The sequence below is a fragment of the Brassica napus genome, chromosome A2, assembly GCF_020379485.1.
Source record: "Brassica napus cultivar Da-Ae chromosome A2, Da-Ae, whole genome shotgun sequence".
Taxonomy (NCBI): Eukaryota; Viridiplantae; Streptophyta; class Magnoliopsida; order Brassicales; family Brassicaceae; genus Brassica; species Brassica napus.
Window position 1 is genome coordinate 26,763,234 of NC_063435.1, and position 17,519 is coordinate 26,780,752.

Below are 17,519 nucleotides of genomic sequence, written 5' to 3' on the forward strand. Positions count from 1 at the left end.
AGCACACCTTAACAAACTGATATTTACAGACAAATCTTAATAATATATGTATAAAGTATAAACTCATTGCTATATAATTCATCTTTATTATATATACACAAAATCTATATAATGGGTATAAAAATGTTAAAAATATAAGGGAATACAAATATTTGAAATTTCAAAAATTCTAAGCTGCATATGGACATTTTCTCAAAACAGAACATTGAAATATTGATATGGATGATTCAGTAAGCTTCTAGAAATATCAATCTAGACTTATGAGAAGAAATAAAGTGACCCGTATTGAGAAAAGGCTAGGAAATACAATTGTGATCATAAAAAATATATTTGATAAAAATATACTGATATTTGAGAAGTTTCTAAAGAGATAATTTCGGTGATCGTCAATTAAACTTGGTAAGATATCTGCGTCAGTTATAAATAATGAATGAAACTGCTAACATAATCAATAAATTATATGCTCAATGTAATTGGGTAACGTAAACGGCCATGGTCCCGAAAATTGTGTGGTTGCCAGACAAGACTGAATTATTATTTTCTTGGGAACTAGTGCCTTAGCCATGCGATGGAGGTTCAACCTTTTCCTGCATGTGATCCGTTACTTTAATTTATTAATGGTGGCATTTGAATATTAGGTAAGAGTTGAATGCGTGACACGCGGAGAATTAACTAATTGTTAATATAATATCGTAGGACATTAATTACCTATTGACCTAATCTAATCCCTCACCTTTCTTCTTTATAAAACGCCCCACTTCTTCCCCACATACTCTCCATGAGTATCAAAATTTATTATGAAGCGTTTTTCTTCACACAATCTCTCTTTTCATCTTCCTCTCTGTTTATCAATATTTTTATCTTTTAGAGTTCTTATTATCATGTTTTATAAGCTATTGTTCTTTAATTTCGTTTTCTTATGTTATATTTCTGGATTTGAATCTTTTGTTTTAATATGATTGAAATCTTTGATCCTGTATTCTGGCAATTGGTTTGTTAATTTTCGATTCTGGATCTTGATTCCTGTGATTGGTTTGGTTCTTAAACCTATATTTGATCGAAGCTTATAATTGTGATAAGCTTACAAAATCATAGCTTCTATGGTGTTAACTAAGCTTATAATTGCTTGATTTCTGAATCTTCCAACATTTTTATTGTTGTTTAGAATTTCTTCTATGCTATAATATATATGTTTAAATTTCGTTACTTCACTCTATTATTCAATTCAGATGTTCTTCTTGGCTATTATATATGTTTCAGATTTGTTTGTTTCAGTCTAATATTGATTCAGATGTTAGTCTTATATTTTGTTAGATTTATTAAAAAGATTCTGATCTATGTTCATCTTATATTGGTTTGGTTGATTAAATATATTATTTTAAACAAAACAAAAAATGCTATGGTATGTTACAAATTTAGACTATTTATTTTGATTCAAATGTTCATCTTATATCTTCTAGATTTATTGAACAGATTCCATTCAAGTGTTCCTCTTGTTTGGTTGATTAAACCTATATTATAATTAAAACCAAAAAAAGCTATGATGTTTTCCAGATTTAGAATATTTATTGAGAAAATAGCCTATCAAATTTGGTAGTCTGAAATTCCTCTTTAGGCAAAATAATTCATTTCAGAGAACAATGTAGTAGTCATTTTAGCTGGTTTAAATGTAGAATGGTTATTGGACCGGTTATCTATCTATTTTGTATCCTTTTAGGCTTGCGTTCTTGTTTACCCCAAATTAGTTCTTCGCCTGGAGACTGACGCTAGCGATTTGCTTGAACCTAAGATCCATTGTCTGGTTCTCTTTGCTGGACCTTAACAGTGTAGGTCTCTCTTAAGTTTCGCAAACTCAAAAAGTCGATTCATAAACCTGTTTTTTGTTAATCATTTGCCTTATAACGAATTAGCACTAATGTAGCTGATTCCATCGATTTAATTTTGTTTTCCGAACCTTATTCAATAACCTTAAGCCCTAATTTTGAGATTGGCATTGTGCGCTTTCTTAGTATCGAAGACGTTTGTTGTTTGTTTATGGTGATTTGAAGATCTCACGATTGACATTTTTCTTTTCTTTGTATGGCAGATGGGTCAGTTTAAGATGAAGTTAAAGCTGAAGTGGTTAGAGAAGATGAAGAAAGATAAGAGGGAGTTAAAGAAACTCATCCAAGTGGTTGAACAGGCTTACGCTATTAGTCTTTCTCCTCCTGTTAGCGAAACCTATGATATAAATCATCCAGATGGTAGCGACAAAGTCTACAAGTCCATCGTCCTTCATAATAAGCTCACTGTTCTTTTAATATCTGACCCATCTGCTGCAAGCAACTCTGCTGCAATGAGTGTGAAGTTTGGATCTTTTGATGATCCAAGTGATATGCAAGGACTAGCCCACCTGATAGAACACATGGTTTTCTCTGGTTCAACTATTAATGGTGGAGAAAACGATGTGAGGTCTTTTGATTTTGATATTTTTTAATATCTCATGTTTTATCTTCTTATGTTTGAAAACTGTTTCTTGTAGTTCAAGGACTTTGTGGGGATGCATGGTGGTGATGTTTTTGCTAACACGGAACCGGAATATATGGGTTTCTCTTTTACGATTGTAAAAGATCATTTCAAAGCTGCGTTGGAAATGTGAGTGTTCCCCCATTTGATTTGTAGTTTCTTTAATCTTTTATTATCAAAGTTGTTAATCATTCTCATCTTGTTATTTCTTTCTAGGTTTGCCAATATGTTCAATGAACCTCTAATGGATATTGAACGTTTTAAAAAAGAGATGAAGACACTCAATTCAGGTACTGTTTTAAGGTATGTTCATTCATTTGTATCTTTTCAGAAGCTAATTATTATACTTTTTGTTTTTGTTTTTCTTCTACAGAGTTTGAATCTAACAAATATAAAGACACCAGCCGGATGGAACAATTATTTTCTCATACCTCTCCAGTAAATCATCCATTCAACCGGTTCACATGGGGCAACAATCAATCCTTCTCTGGCCATGAACCGCAAGCCCTCCGTGACTGTGCTTTGAAGCTGTTCCGAAGTCACTTCGTAGGAGGTTCCATGAAGCTCGTTATAATCGGTTCAGGTAATGAATGATTTGGTCTTTTCTTTATCACTCTTCTGTTGTAGGTAATCATTTATTTGATATTTGTTCAATCTAACCTCTTTGATTTTTCTTTGCAGAAGCTGTAGATGAACTTGAAGATTTGGTCATTGAGTATTTTTCCAATCTTAAACGTTGGAGAAAGACTAATTTTGTATTTCCTGAGTTTAATGATCGTCTTTGGAAGCATGGCGTTTCTTACACACTTGAGTCTTTAGAAGATGCCCAGAGTATGAAGATTTCTTGGATAATTCCTCCTATCTCTCTCTCACATTCTGAGATAAGGCCAGAGCAGTTAATTCACATACTTATATGTGAAGGTTAGTTTCAGTTAATATTTTACTGTATTTATCCAATTTTGTACTTGGTGGTTAATGTATATTTTTGTTATTTGGCAGAGAGTGAAGGCTCTCTTTGCTTCTTTTTCAAGTCGAAGCACTGGATCACTTCTTTCACTGCATCAGTTGGTCATGAGTATATGTTTTCAGATGTTGGAAATTGTTCTTTTTCATCTACAGCTGGAGGTCAACTATTTACGATCAATTTAGATATGACCCATGCTGGATTGGAGAATGTATGTATTCCACTTCTCATTTATTTATAGATTTTATTGTATTTTCTTATCTTTTGGCTATTGACTATGTTCTTTGTTTATTTGGCAGAAATATGAAATGGTTTCATATATATATCAGTATCTTCATATGTTAAGAACCTGTGGATCTTCTACACTGCTTCTTTCACTCATTGAAGATTACAAACTTTTACTACAAATGAAGTATCAATGCATGGATAGTGATTGTAACCAGCTTGGTGATCCAGTTAATTTTTCTTTGGCTCTTGCAGGTTTGTTTACTAACTTAAATCTTCCATTTTGTGTTGAATAAAATATTAAATTACTTTGTGGTTGTTTGTTTCAGTTAATATGCTCAGTTTCCCAGTGTCACATGCTGTTTCTCTCGACTTTTGTTATGAGTTTGGTGATCTCACAGCAGTCCAAGATATGCTTAGAAATTTCACAACTAACAATATGCGGATTGATCTATTAACAAAGTCATTCACCAAAGAAGAAGAAACACAAGAAGGTACAAAAACTAGTTGTTCAATTATATATTTCTTAAACAACATATTCTAACAGTATGTTTTCCTGTATTCTGTTCTTTTGTAACAGAGCCATATTTTTCTTCCAAGTATAAAGAAGAACCAATTCCACACCATTACCTTCAGAAGTGGGAGAGTTCCCAATTCCTGCATTTTCCACAACGCAACAGCTTTATGCCTGCAACATGTTTTTGGAAAGATGTTCCTGATTATCTCAAAAACGAGGAGATTCTAGATGTTGACCATGAGGACAAGACTGGTGATGTGGAGAATTCAAATTCTGATGAAATGGAGGAGGATCCAGATTCAAACAATGACGTTCAAATGGATGAGGATCCAGATTCTTTCGAAATGGAGGAGGATCTAGATTCTGACAGTGAAGTTCAAATGGATGAGGATCCAGATTCTTGCGAAATGGAGGAGGATCTAGTTTCTGACACATCTGAGGAGGCCGATGATGAGGAGACTCCTTATCAACCCATTATTGTTGATGGTCATAACAAGCTCTTCTACCGACATCAAGTTGTAGCATTGTCTACCGCTTGTTTCAACGTCTACATGAATGTTTCTCCTGGAGTAATCCCTCATATGGTTGCTAGAATCTATTTTGAGATGCTCAAACACGAGCTCAGCCCTATCATATACAGGGTAAACATCTTTTAAGTTTGTTCTATTTTCTTCAAGAAAATGTAGTAACTTTTTAATTGCAATGTAGGGTGTTGATGCATATGTCTATCCTCAGTTATCATTTCGAGATGATAACACCATAGAGATTGAACTCTATGGTTATGCAGGAACGATTAGAGATTTTATGTCTTCTTTTTGTGAGGAGTTTAGATCTTTTGTTCCTACTCTTGAAGTTTTTGAGGTATGTTATTTTGAATAAACCTCTAGTTTTATCATTCTGTCACAAATTGACTTTTTTCTCTTGTTACAGATCATAACTGAAAAGATGTTGAGACAGTTCTATCTCACATCACGAGATCTCATTGTGCATGGAAAGCAGTTACTATCTGAGTTTATCATCGAAGGACAGCTCAGCATGGATGAGAAATTCAATGCAATGAAGTTAATCTCTTTTGAAGATCTGAACGCCTTTTTACCTAAAACGCAGCAGGTATCTCAAAATCTTTGCAACTTGTCATTTTATTTCTCCAGTGCTTTTTTCAAATGAAATATTTATTTTGCAGATTCGCATAGTCGGATTATTTTTGGGGAGTTTCTCTGAAGACTATTGCAAACAAATCCTAGGTTTATTCAAACCATTTGGAGAGTTTGAAATTCCAAGGAAATCAGGAACTAAGAAAGAGCTAGCTCTCATTTCTCCATACAGAGTGTCTGCTATGCCAATAACTGAGATTGAAAGTAATTCTTTGGCCAAGGTAAAAACAAATATTCTGTTATGTTTCATTTTGGGCTTTATTTACTTATGACTGCTATGTGTTATAGGTATACTACCAAATGACTTGTGAAGAAAATTCTAAAGATTTTAAGTCGAACAGGATCTCAGCCTTCTTACATCTCTTGAAGTCTATGGTAGATGAGCAAATATATACTGATTTGAGGTTGGTTGGTTTATTCTGTTAATTAATTTTCGCTTATTATTTTGGCTTTCGCAGTTTAATAAGTTTCTCTGTTAATTAATAGGCTGAAACAGAGGCTTGGTTATCTTGTTGGTTGTGAGATTCACAACCAACATGGGACTAAAGGAGTCTATTTCTATGTTGTCTCCTCTGAACATAAACCGATGCATCTCTTGGAGAAAATATATGAATTTGTTGCTTCTCTGCGTCACTATCTGGTAAATTGTATAGTAACTCATGTTTAGTCATTATTGTTGAACTTATCTAATTATTTGTCCAACTTCTATACAGGTCAATGTTGAAGAGAAAACTTTTGAACTTTACAAAAGTGGAATTGATGTGCCAGATGACTCTGATATGTCTTCGGACCTGATTCATGATGACAGGTAATTTAGTCTTTTTAATCTTTCTTTCTTTTTCATATAAATTGAATGAATTTATGCTAATTGCATGTTATGTAGCAGTTGCATAAGAGGTCATCACACTGCAGTGAAGTTGGTTTTGAAAACCATGAAGAAAGAAGATGTGATCGAGATATATGATCACTTTTTAGTCCAGAAGCCTCTCATAGTTGAAGTATGCATTGGATCTGACATATGATAATCTAGTTTTATGCATAGTATCTGATGTTTTATGTTTTTGAGAGGATTAATGCATTAGACAATGTTTTTGTTTTTGAGAGGTTATGTTTTATACCTCTGGCCGAATTATAACTCTTTTGGTATTTGACAAATTTAATATTTTGGCTTATATGATGCAGATGTGCAAGACTTAGTGGTTGAGTTTTAAATCATTGATGTCTGGCGTAAGTTAATTAACAAACAATAAATTGGTGAAAGTTAGTATAAGAATCAGAACTATAATACAATACTGTTGAGTATCTCAATGAAGAAAAACAAGCAATTACAAACGAGTTTTGTCCACTGTTTGTAGCTTTTTAGGCTGGCAAAAGTAAAATCAAACCCAGTTGGAAGGATTTTAACTTATATTGAATGTGTTTATCTTTGTATATTTTGTTCAGAGGTGAGCCTAAAGTGCGAGTTCTTTCTAAGCTGCAACAGCCAAACCAAAGGTTCTTTCCAAATCATGTTCAAAGCCATCATCGTAAAACCGAACAATTCTAACGCCTTTGGTCTCCATGGCCAATTTAACCCATTGTAGATAGACACTGTGACAAGCTTGATGTAGTGGCTTGTGCAACAAGAGAAGATTTGTTTCTTTTGGACGTGTACACAGAAATGGTTGCTTCTTCTTCACGGTGAGTCTATCAGAAAACAAATTACAAATTACAAATTACAAAAGGAAACAAACCAAACAAACATTTTATTGAATTCATAGAAAATTAAACATTATATTTAATTTTGAAGATGTCTGAATTTTTCTCAAATATTTTCAATCAAATCTTCCTTTAATTGTTGATGAATATGTGGATTCGGAGCTTCTTTGCGACGAGCAAGTGTCGTGCCGACTTTTTTAGTCTTTTTAACGGTGAAATGAAAATCCTCATCTTCAAACTCATAAAGAGTGTTTGAATCTCTTTCATCTTGGACAATCATATTATGGAAAATGAGACATGCACTCATAACATTGGAAATTTTGTTTTTATCCCATAAATTAGATGGATTTTTAACAACCGCGAACCTAGCTTGGAGGACCCCGAAGGCCCGCTCAACATTTTTTCGGACGGATTCTTGTCTTTTAGCAAACAAACAATTTTTTGGGCCCTGTGGTAGTCTGTTATATTGAATGAAAGTTGCCCAGTTTGAATAAATACCATCATTGAGATAGTAAGCCAAATGGTATTCGTTTCCGTTGACATGGTAGTTAACTTCCGGAGCTATTCCGTTTATAATGTCATCAAAAACAGATGATCTATCAAGAATATTAAGATTGTTCATAGTACCTGGAGCTTAAAAAAAAGTGTGCCATATCCAAAGGTCTTTTGAAGCTACAACCTCTATGACAATTGTGGGTTTTCCGGTTCCTCGTGAATACATTCCTTTCCAAGCCGTTGGGCAATTCTTCCACTCCCAATGCATACAGTCGATGCTTCCAACCATCCCGGGAAATCCACATTCTTCTCCAACACAGAGTAGTCTCTGAAGGTCCTCTGGTGTGGGACGTCTTAGGAATTCTTCGCCAAACAAGTTAATGATTCCAGCGGTGAAATTGTGGAGACAATGTCATGCCGTTGTTTCACCAAGTCGAACAAATTCTTCAACTGCATCAGTTCCACCACCATAAGCCAATAGACGAATTGCTGCAGTGCATTTTTGGAGGGGAGAGAGACTAGACCGTCCAAGTGCATCTTCTGTTTGTTGAAAATACGGAACTTCGTTGCTGAGACGATGCATAATATATAAGAACAAATGCTTGTTCATTCGGAACCGGCACCGAAATAAATTGTGAGTGTATGTCGGATTATCACTAAATTAAGCATTCCAGAGATTGTTGTGCCCCTCTTCTCGGTTTCTCTCATTAAAAACTCTTTTCTTGCACTCTTTTGGTTCCGAAATTTGATTATATTGATCACAAATTTCTTGAAAAGGGCCTTCTAAACTATCATCATCATCATTGTGGTAATGATAATGGGAAGAAGATGCCATTGAAATTTGAAAAAAAGATGAATTGGTTTGGTTGTAATGGTAAGGAGAGAAATATTGTAGGTTGTGAGCAAAGACGAATGATTTATTTTGTTTTCCTGTGAAGAACACTCATATTTATAACTTTTAAATCTGTAGCTTGTGATATTTTCGTTTGCCACTCCCGTGATGCCTATTACTCGTGAAAGGTTATCTCCTCTTGTGAATGTATGTTGTCTTGTTGTAGAAAAGAGTCACGAGAATGCTTGCTGTGAACTGACATATAAAGAGTCACCAGAACTCATTCACATAATGCTTTACACATACTTCATTCTTATTAAGTCACGAGAATTCACTAGGCTTTAAAGTCACGAGCATTCATTACATATTATAAGTCACGAGTTCATTACACATAATGCATTACATATTAAGTCATTCAAGCAACCGATAAACGTGATAACACATACCATCCTAAAGCATTACAACAACAACCAACGTGATTACAAATAGCATCCTAAACCATTACACATTAAGCATACTAACCCCACTTAAACATAAGGCCAAAACCTATGAAAACAAATGCAATAACCAGTACACCAACAAGCACTTCAAAGCCAAGGGTGAACCGAGATGTTACCTTAACCAACTCAGAAACCATCTTCTCGAGCTCCACCACCTTCTCCTCAGTCTCCTTGTCACTCAAATAAGTAAGATTGTCAACCTTTTCAGCCAATTGAAGAATGTGTGCATCCCTCGCTCTCATCTCCTCCATAACCGCCACATCCCACCACTTCCAAACATGGCACTCCCCATCATCTACATTCCCACAAGTATAGTATCTTCTTCCTGGATCGTTGCGTGTGTATGATGTAGCTAGGAGAGGTTGACCTCCACAGTAATAGGCAGCGTTGAGAAACAACCAGTCCTATCACAAACTTAAGTCTATGTCGATAAAAACGGGGATGCATTTAAATTTGAATGAGTTCAAAAGCTGTCAATCTGAAAAGAGTTTCATGTCAATCTAAAATGAGTTAAAAAAAAAAAGATTTTCTATCAATGAGTTTGAATGTCTTTCTAAAATGAGTGAATGAGTAAATAGTACAATGAGTATCATATCAAATGAGATTGAAATCTAATTAGTTAAAACTCACCAAGAGTTAATCTCTTCAAGAACGAGTAATATCATATACGAGTTAAGCATCCTAAAGAACAAAACAAAACAAGAGTTAATCTCTTCAAGAAAACGATTCTCAGACATGGCTTTATCACTTACAAACCCTAATTTATAAATTTTATTTACAAAAAACGACATGCATTCAATCACAAAGACGAAGCATACAATCAAATCCTAACAACAAAAACAAACAAGCCTCAAATACACACGACCTAGATCGAGAAATAAATACTCTAAATCTCTATACTACAGACTGAGGATTGAGTGATACCTTGTTTATCTGAGGAGAGATCGGCGGCGGAGAGATCGGCGGAGAGATCGTTGGAGAGATCCGGTGGAGTGATTCGGTTGAAATCGGCGGAGAGATCGCTGGAGAGATTGGTGGAGAGATGGGAGAGATCGGGGCTCGGATCGGAGGAGAGATCGTTTGATATTTCCGATGGAGAGATTCGGTGGAGAGCTTCGTTGGAGAGCTTTGTTGGAGAGATTTAGGGCGAGAGATTGAGGGCGACAGATTGGGATCGACAGAGAGATGGGACAGATCGCCGGAGGGTTCGACGGAGTCCGCAGTCGAGAGCTCGGTGGAGGGAAACCGTCGAGAGAGATGGGAGACGATGCGAATGATTTCGTCGAGAGATGGAAGACTTTCCCAACACCGAACACTCTTTCCCCTCTCTCTGTGACATGTGCAGCTAAGGACACAAACTTAAAACTTCTTAATTAACATACGTAGCTAACGTTTTCTGCATTATTGATTTAAATTGATTTAAATTAATTACCTATTATGCTAAGGACGCGCTAACAACCGTGCGATACAGATGCCCTAAGAGCATGATTATTGAGTTTGTTTAGGTAGGTTGCTTAAATTAATTTTGATTAAAAAAAAATTACTCTTTTATTCAAGAACCGTCGCTTAATTAGGAACAATAAGATACGTTGCTTATCTCCTCCTCCCTCTCTCTCATCTCTATCTCTATCTCTATCTCTATCTCTCTCCCCACTTCCTGAAATCAGTCGATTTCGATTCCAAAATGTCGTGATTGATCTCTTCTCCTGGGATGATCTGTCGTCGTCGTCTTTGATCATCTCGAGGGATAGGGATTGGGTTCGATCTCTTCTCACCGCGTACGTCACCGTCTTCTCCTCCTCGCCGCCGTCCTTGTTCTGATCCAAAAGCTCCTTCACCGGAACGATAACCTCTCCGACGGGCTTATCGCCGGCGATGGGACAATCAGCCACGATCTCGATGACTAAGGTGAGGCTTTAACTTAGTTAGTAAAGAGATATTCTGCAAATCTTATTGATAGATTTCGTGTTGTGGCTTTTGTAAATCTTATTGATGGTTTCGACAGAACCGAGCCTTCACATGGAGGTAGAGGGAGAAGATGAGTTCAGGGAAGAGTATGCTTATTACATATTCCATGTTCCTTCTGATCCCATTTATGTTTGTCGTGTAACCACAAGAATGGAACACACTTTTAGTAGTCCTATCTTTTTTTCAAGTCTCTGTTTTTTTTTTTTTTTTTTTTTTGTAGTTGTGCTATCTCTGATTGTTTGCTTTTTGTTTATGATGGAAATGCAGATAACTTCTTAGGGTTTGAGGAGGTGGTCTTCTTATTCCCTGCAGGATGGCCGGAGTCTCGAGAGATTGCCGGATTCTAACAAGCGAATACTCTTCTTCTCTTCTCCTCTCTTGCCGTATGTTTTGTGTATTGAATGGTCTCTTTTGAAGAACATAATATTGGCAAAAGTCTAAATCTTTTGTTCTCAAGTGAATACTAGTTTTACATTAATATGAAGAATAATGAAACTACTTTTTGATACCAAATTTGGAATTGGAGTTTTTACTTATACCCAATTAAGAACTTTGCAATGGACCACTTAAATGTTTGGGTTTCTTAACCTTGTCTCTTAATTCACTTTTTGTGCTTAAAAGCATTAAAAAAGTAATAAGAACCCCTAATATGTGTATTTGCAATAATCATGCTTTTAGAGTCTCTTGATTCTTAATAGAAGTTGTCGGGAAATAGGAGTCGTATTAGTCTATCAAAACACTTGTACATTTCTCTTCTCTGCTAAACATGAATCTCAGTGAGACTAAGACGAATCACTATATGCAACATATCAATCACTGAATCGATCAAAGGGACTGATATTCATCGCTTTGCTCAAGTTGCACTCTCGGCTGTTTCTTGATCACCAACAACATATTTTTTTATTAAATTACAAAATTACATCTAAGAAAGTCGAAAAAATTTGTGTGCATCTCAAAGTAGCCAGCTAAATCGTGTAATTACCCCATATAACACAACTTATGTTTTGTTTGTGTTATTTTTGTAACGCCGCGGATCAGTGAAATGATCACATCAATTATTATACAAGGATAAAAAGACAACTGGCACATTATCATGACAAGGATTTCACAAAATCAAACATATAACTTCATTATCATGACAAGGATTTCACAAAATCAAACATATAACTTAAATAAAAGGTTTATTTTTAAAAAGTCCTAATCAAGCATAAAAAGCTACAAAAAAAAAAAAAAAGATAGAGGAAATAGATAGTGGTGGTAACTTAGGTGGCGGATACAGCTTTGCGTGAGCTCTTCTTCTTCTTCTTTAGAAGAGCTTTGGGCTTGTGTATTTTTGAATTTGATCGGAGATGCTTACCTATGCGTAGTCAGAAAAAAAAACATAATGTGAGCGACAACAACCACATGTACACACACACAATATTGATAATTAAAACAAATAGACGACACCTTGATGAGGCTTGGAGGTGCTACTAACGATATCAGACGACAACTTTTCCTGTCATACACAAATGGTACTGTAGTTAATAATCAAAGTAATGAATTTCTCAACCAAAAAATTAAAAAAGAGAGAGAGATGTAGATTATATAACCTGAATATCAATTAAGGAGACAAGAGTGGTCTGATCCTGAATATCAATATGGGAGACAAGAGTGGTCTGATCCTGATCAGAAGATCCCTTTAGACTCTTATCAGACTGGATTATTTGCATACAGGCAGAACAACGTAGCAACGAGGCTTGAGAACCTAGTGTTTTCTTCATCCCGACCAAACTGTATAAGATTCGCAACAACAACCATACATAATGTTAACAACAAATACCACCTAGCTACTGCTTAATTATAGAGAGAATAATCAAAATTACAAATAAGACACAACCTTGATGATGACGTCTGAGGCTTCGAGGTGCTAGCAACAACATCAGACGACAACTTTCCCTGTTATATAAGTTGTCGTTATTAATAATCAAACCAATAAATTTCCCGACCACACAAAAACAAAAAAGAAGTAGATTATATAACCTGAATATCAGTTCCGGAGACAAGAGTGGTCTGATCAGTTCTCTTCAGGCTCTTATCTGATTGGTTAGGCAACGAGACTTTAGAGCCGAGTGTATTCTTCATGCGACTCAGTGCGGCCAATCTGGGCGGCAACAAGATCAATCATAATTCATATAGATCTATATGTATACTGCTAATTAATTAATTAATAAGTATCAAAAATAAACGGACACCTCTTTCGTTGTAAGCCTCTTTCTCCGACTGAGAGAGGTCGGAATAGAGAACGGTAAGGTGGTCTCCTCATGCGTGAAGAACGCCCTGGTCCCATGCCCCGAGTCTTTCCCATGACCAACTCTGCCTCCTAAATTCTGAGCAAGTCGGAATCCCTAGCTACATTCATATATAGACACAAAACGTTGGGCCTATTCCCAGGTTTATATTCTTTAATTCCAAGTCTAGCCCATACGTTTGGGCCTATAATTTGTTTTAATACGCAGCTATTTTTGAGCGGGTGATTAAACCTTAAGCATCTCTTTGCTTCATTTAATACTATAACTAGGTGACCAACTACGGACATAAAAATATTCAAAATGTAAAATAAATAGTATACAGTTGTTGAAGTTACAGATTTTATATTATCACTAAGTAGAATTGTATTGTATATATATGTTGTAACTGTGTATTTTTAGTGACGAATATATTTATGTTAATATTTTTCGTTTTAAAATAGTGACATATTTAAAGAAAATATAATAAAAGTCGAAATATAATCTATAAGTAATATAAATTAAGAAGTACAATTTCAATAAAGAAAACAAACTTGCAAAAAAATTATTAAATTTTGTAAGTAGTTGTACGAAATGAAATAATTTCATAGATATATAATTTTATAAATTTTAGCTAGCATATATTTTCATGATGCTATATATTATTTCTCATGGATCTATGCTATTATAAATAGAGCTTCATATGCATACATATTCTGTATATTAAGTTTTGCCAAAGAGATTGGATTGCCAACTCTATATATCTTCCATTGTATTTAAAAATAATGACATATTTAAAAAAAATATAATAAAAGTCAGAATATAATCCATAAGTAATATAAATTAAGAAATACTATTTTCGATAAAGAAAGCAAATTCCATTAAAAACCTGCAAACAATTATTAAATTGTGTAAGCAGTTATACGAAATAAAATAATTTCATAGATTTCTAAATTTCTAAATTTTATTGAATAGAAAATAATATTAAATTAACATACCATCATCGAAATAGTGTAAAAACTGGATTGTAGTCAACTAAAATGGAGAGTTTAGTTTATATACCAGAATACTATCAATGATCTCTCTTATGGTTCTCTTCTCATTAAGAACAAAAAACTTGGCACGACAGATGTAGCAGTACCAACAGACCATTGAGTACTATAGTTGTTTGTAAGAGTGAGCACCTACAATATATAGATTTTATTAACATGTTGTACATATAATTATTTTAGAAAGATAAATGTATTATATACCTTTCCACTCTTTAATAGAAGAGAACCAACACAAATAATCATTGTGGACATGTTACTCATACTATAATCGTATACTTGTTTAGCATAACGATCCTACAGAGTACACATCATCTTCACATTACTGTATAATATAAACTTAAGTTAATAAATCTAATATACATATTTAGGTAGCAAATAAGAAATGGTAAAAGTACTTAAGCTTACTTTTGGTCACCTAACTCAATCAATAGCCTCATGTTATTTTTTCCTTTTATCATTTTGTTTTCAAGAGAACCGAAGTTAACTATTTGACCAATAACATCTACATTCCAAAATAAAAATAATTAAATTAACACAAATAATACAAAACCAAAAGAATATCTAAACATTACAAATTCAATTAAGTAGGTATAATATTAAAGTTATTTAATAAACAGATTAATAGCCTTAAAATCATATATAAATTATTAGTGCATGAACAATTCCCAGTTGAAAATTACTTACCAACCAAGCGGTTGTTATCAGCTTTTCCACCAGGAATTTCAGTGTAATCAGCCAAATACTTCTCGGGAACTTCACTTGGAAAATCATTTGGTTTTGCAACAAAAGTCGCGTGGAAGAACCCAATTTTGTACGGATGAGAGCTTGTCCGATAATCACCAATAGCATCGTACACTTTGAATAACTGGACAACCTTCAAATTTTTTGATGAGCTGTAAGCATGAAATTTTGTCCCTGATCGAATATATGAAAGTTATGAGTTAGACAAATAAATTATAAGAGTTGACGGAAAGCAGAATAAGTAGTTATGAAACACTATAAAAAAAATATTGTTCATTGTAAAGTAAAATAAATATATGACGATTCTGAGTTTTAAAAAATGTAGTAATAAAAACAAATACCATTTCGATGGTGTTGCCGGATTCTTGGTTATAATTTCTCCACAAGCGAAGAATCTGTACTTCAATACGCCATGTATCTTTAGACGGGTTTTTAAAAATTGTTAGGAAAAGAGAATAGTTGTATTGTAAGATGTTAGACATTTGGGGTCTCAGTTATATATATAGTCCACCTTCCACGTTAGACATTTATTAGGGGATATTTAACATAATAAATGATGTTTTCGAAATGATTTTTATCAAGAAAGAAATTAAAATTATATTGTCATAAGATGAAATGCAATAAACACAATACCAACTTGCGCAAGTAATACATATTCAAAAAGAGTAAATTATTAAAAGCGAGCTAACAAATTAGAATGCATTAACTATTTCCAACTTGCGCAAGTAATAGGGGAATTAAGAAAAAAGGTAAAGTTATAAATAAACGTGCAAAAAATTATAAACATTAAGGTTACTTAGGTAAGTTATTAAAAACAATAAGGTAAATTACATTTAGACAATGCAATAAATATTAGCAACTTGCGCAAGTAATAGAAAATTAAGGTAAGTTATTATAGACATTACAATTAATTAAAACATCAATGTAAATCACATTTTAAAGATCCATGTCTACAATATAATTAATTTTATAAATTTATTTATAATTTAATAAATGATTTATAAAGCATGCATGAAATTTATTAGACATTAATAGTTATTATGATACTTTATATACAATCTGGGCGGCAACAAGATCAATCATAATTCATATAGATCTATATGTATACTGCTAATTAATTAATTAATAAGTATCAAAAATAAACGGACACCTCTTTCGTTGTAAGCCTCTTTCCCCGACCGAGAGAGGTCGGAATAGAGAACGGCGAGGACGTGGTAACCCTATGGGTGTACAACGCCCTGATCCCATGCTCCGAGTCTTTCCCATGACTAACTCTGCCTCCTAAACAAACTGAGCAAGTTGGAAACCCTCTATATATACAAAACATTTTGGCCTATTTCCAGGTATCAATACCATTAAAAGGGGATCATTCCCATTTTACGCCCTTAATGAAAATTGCATTTTCTCAAAAATACCATTACTTTTACAAATGATTAATAAAATTCATTAATAGCATTTAAGTCTTTTGGTTTTGTGCTTACATATACACATAAATGGATCTATAAATAATAGGCCTATATATATTTAAAAGATATACTAACTTTAAATTTAATATAAATATAAATATATTATGAACTATAAATAAATTAATAAACATGAAAATATTATTTTCTTAAATATACGTATCAATATTTAAAATAGATCATTTGAATAATATACAGATTTTCAATAAAAACCAAAATCATATATCCTACACCATATATCATATACATATTTGAATATCATTTTTTCCATATATAATGTCATTTTATACATAATTTTGATATGGCAGTTACGAGTATTCAAGAATATTTTAAAAATTATCTTAAAATCAAAATTTAAATCTAAAAAAAACACAAACATATAATAGGTTATTCCGTTATTAATAACGATAATAAACTAATATTGTCATATCAATAAGAATTTTATATTATCATTTTTTATTTGGATGACATAATAAAATTTCATCAAATTCTAATGAATCACTAATTTATGTAATATTAAAAATATATGAGTAATTTAATCAATTTTTTAAAAAAATATTATCAGATATTTTGTGCTTTATCGGATCAATGGTATCAGATCGCAGGTTAATAGTGAGTTTTTGGATTTTTACCAGGTTATATCAGTTTTTTAATTAACGAATTTTTATTAAATCTAAACCGGATTATATACAATGTATCAGGTCTATAGGTTCAATCATGAATCTAAGCCGGATATGAAAACAAATTATAAAACTCAAACATTATAAAACAACTACCATATTTCGAACAAATACCATATTTTGAAGAGAGAGAAAAAAACAAATGATAAAAACCAAAACACTCAATTATTATGGTTCGAAACAAAAATAATAGTAGTTTGTAGATCAGTTTTCGATCAATAAATGAAAAACAAACAAATCCGCGCTTTCTAAGTGCGGGTCAAAATCTAGTATATTCTTTAATTCCAAATCTGACCCATATGTTTGGGTCTATAATCTAATATATTAAAATATAAGTCATGACTTCTTTCATGTGTGATTTTTTCTTAATTTAGACCATCACTTAGAAATCTTATTAAATGTATTTTATTAAGACTAATAATACATAGAATCTTTAGAATACTTTAATCATAATATTT

At 33.2% G+C, this 17,519-nt stretch overlaps 2 protein-coding genes across 7 annotated transcripts; one reads left to right on the forward strand and one right to left on the reverse strand.

Annotated features, from left to right (window-relative positions):
• The first annotated feature begins 723 nt into the window (after positions 1-723).
• Positions 724-6,537, forward strand: LOC106402919 (nardilysin-like). Of its 5 annotated transcripts, none has more exons than XM_022705410.2 (17): positions 724-1,830; positions 2,087-2,446; positions 2,522-2,634; positions 2,722-2,795; positions 2,879-3,088; positions 3,187-3,426; positions 3,505-3,680; positions 3,769-3,949; positions 4,024-4,188; positions 4,275-4,852; positions 4,920-5,072; positions 5,142-5,321; positions 5,395-5,586; positions 5,654-5,769; positions 5,852-6,005; positions 6,079-6,173; positions 6,249-6,537. In XM_022705410.2, exons 2-17 carry the CDS (start codon positions 2,087-2,089, stop codon positions 6,385-6,387), a joined length of 3,126 nt encoding a protein of 1,041 aa, XP_022561131.1. In that variant the 5' UTR covers positions 724-1,830; the 3' UTR covers positions 6,388-6,537. The 5 variants fall into 5 exon arrangements, with proteins under 5 accessions (XP_022561131.1, XP_048601642.1, XP_022561127.1 ...); XM_048745685.1 differs by having other exon boundaries at positions 6,252-6,537; XM_022705406.2 differs by having other exon boundaries at positions 724-1,826.
• Positions 6,538-11,892: 5,355 nt separating this feature from the next.
• On the reverse strand, positions 11,893-16,199 carry LOC106402936. Of its 2 annotated transcripts, none has more exons than XM_048745692.1 (6): positions 16,069-16,199; positions 12,881-13,001; positions 12,738-12,796; positions 12,451-12,631; positions 12,308-12,356; positions 11,893-12,215 (listed from the first exon to the last, which is right to left on the reverse strand). In XM_048745692.1, the coding sequence occupies exons 1-6, from the start codon at positions 16,182-16,184 to the stop codon at positions 12,121-12,123; spliced, it is 621 nt and encodes a 206-aa protein (XP_048601649.1). In that variant the 5' UTR covers positions 16,185-16,199; the 3' UTR covers positions 11,893-12,120. The 2 variants fall into 2 exon arrangements, with proteins under 2 accessions (XP_048601649.1, XP_013699215.1); XM_013843761.3 differs by lacking the exon at positions 16,069-16,199 and adding an exon at positions 13,093-13,257.
• Positions 16,200-17,519: the final 1,320 nt, after the last annotated feature.

What these genes read in the sequence shown, in the direction of transcription:
- LOC106402919 (XM_022705410.2), top strand. Translation starts at nt 2,087, where the DNA reads ATGGGTCAGTTTAAGATGAAGTTAAAGCTGAAGTGGTTAGAGAAGATG. An exon ending in CCCATGCTGGATTGGAGAAT is followed by an intron (nt 3,681 to 3,768) that starts GTATGTATTCCA and finishes TTTATTTGGCAG; the next exon opens with AAATATGAAATGGTTTCATA. An exon ending in TTTTTCTTTGGCTCTTGCAG is followed by an intron (nt 3,950 to 4,023) that starts GTTTGTTTACTA and finishes TGTTTGTTTCAG; the next exon opens with TTAATATGCTCAGTTTCCCA.
- LOC106402936 (XM_048745692.1), bottom strand. Translation starts at nt 16,184, where the DNA reads ATGGGAAAGACTCGGAGCATGGGATCAGGGCGTTGTACACCCATAGGG. An exon ending in TCTCCGGAACTGATATTCAG is followed by an intron (nt 12,797 to 12,880) that starts GTTATATAATCT and finishes CTTATATAACAG; the next exon opens with GGAAAGTTGTCGTCTGATGT. An exon ending in TCTCCTTAATTGATATTCAG is followed by an intron (nt 12,357 to 12,450) that starts GTTATATAATCT and finishes TGTGTATGACAG; the next exon opens with GAAAAGTTGTCGTCTGATAT.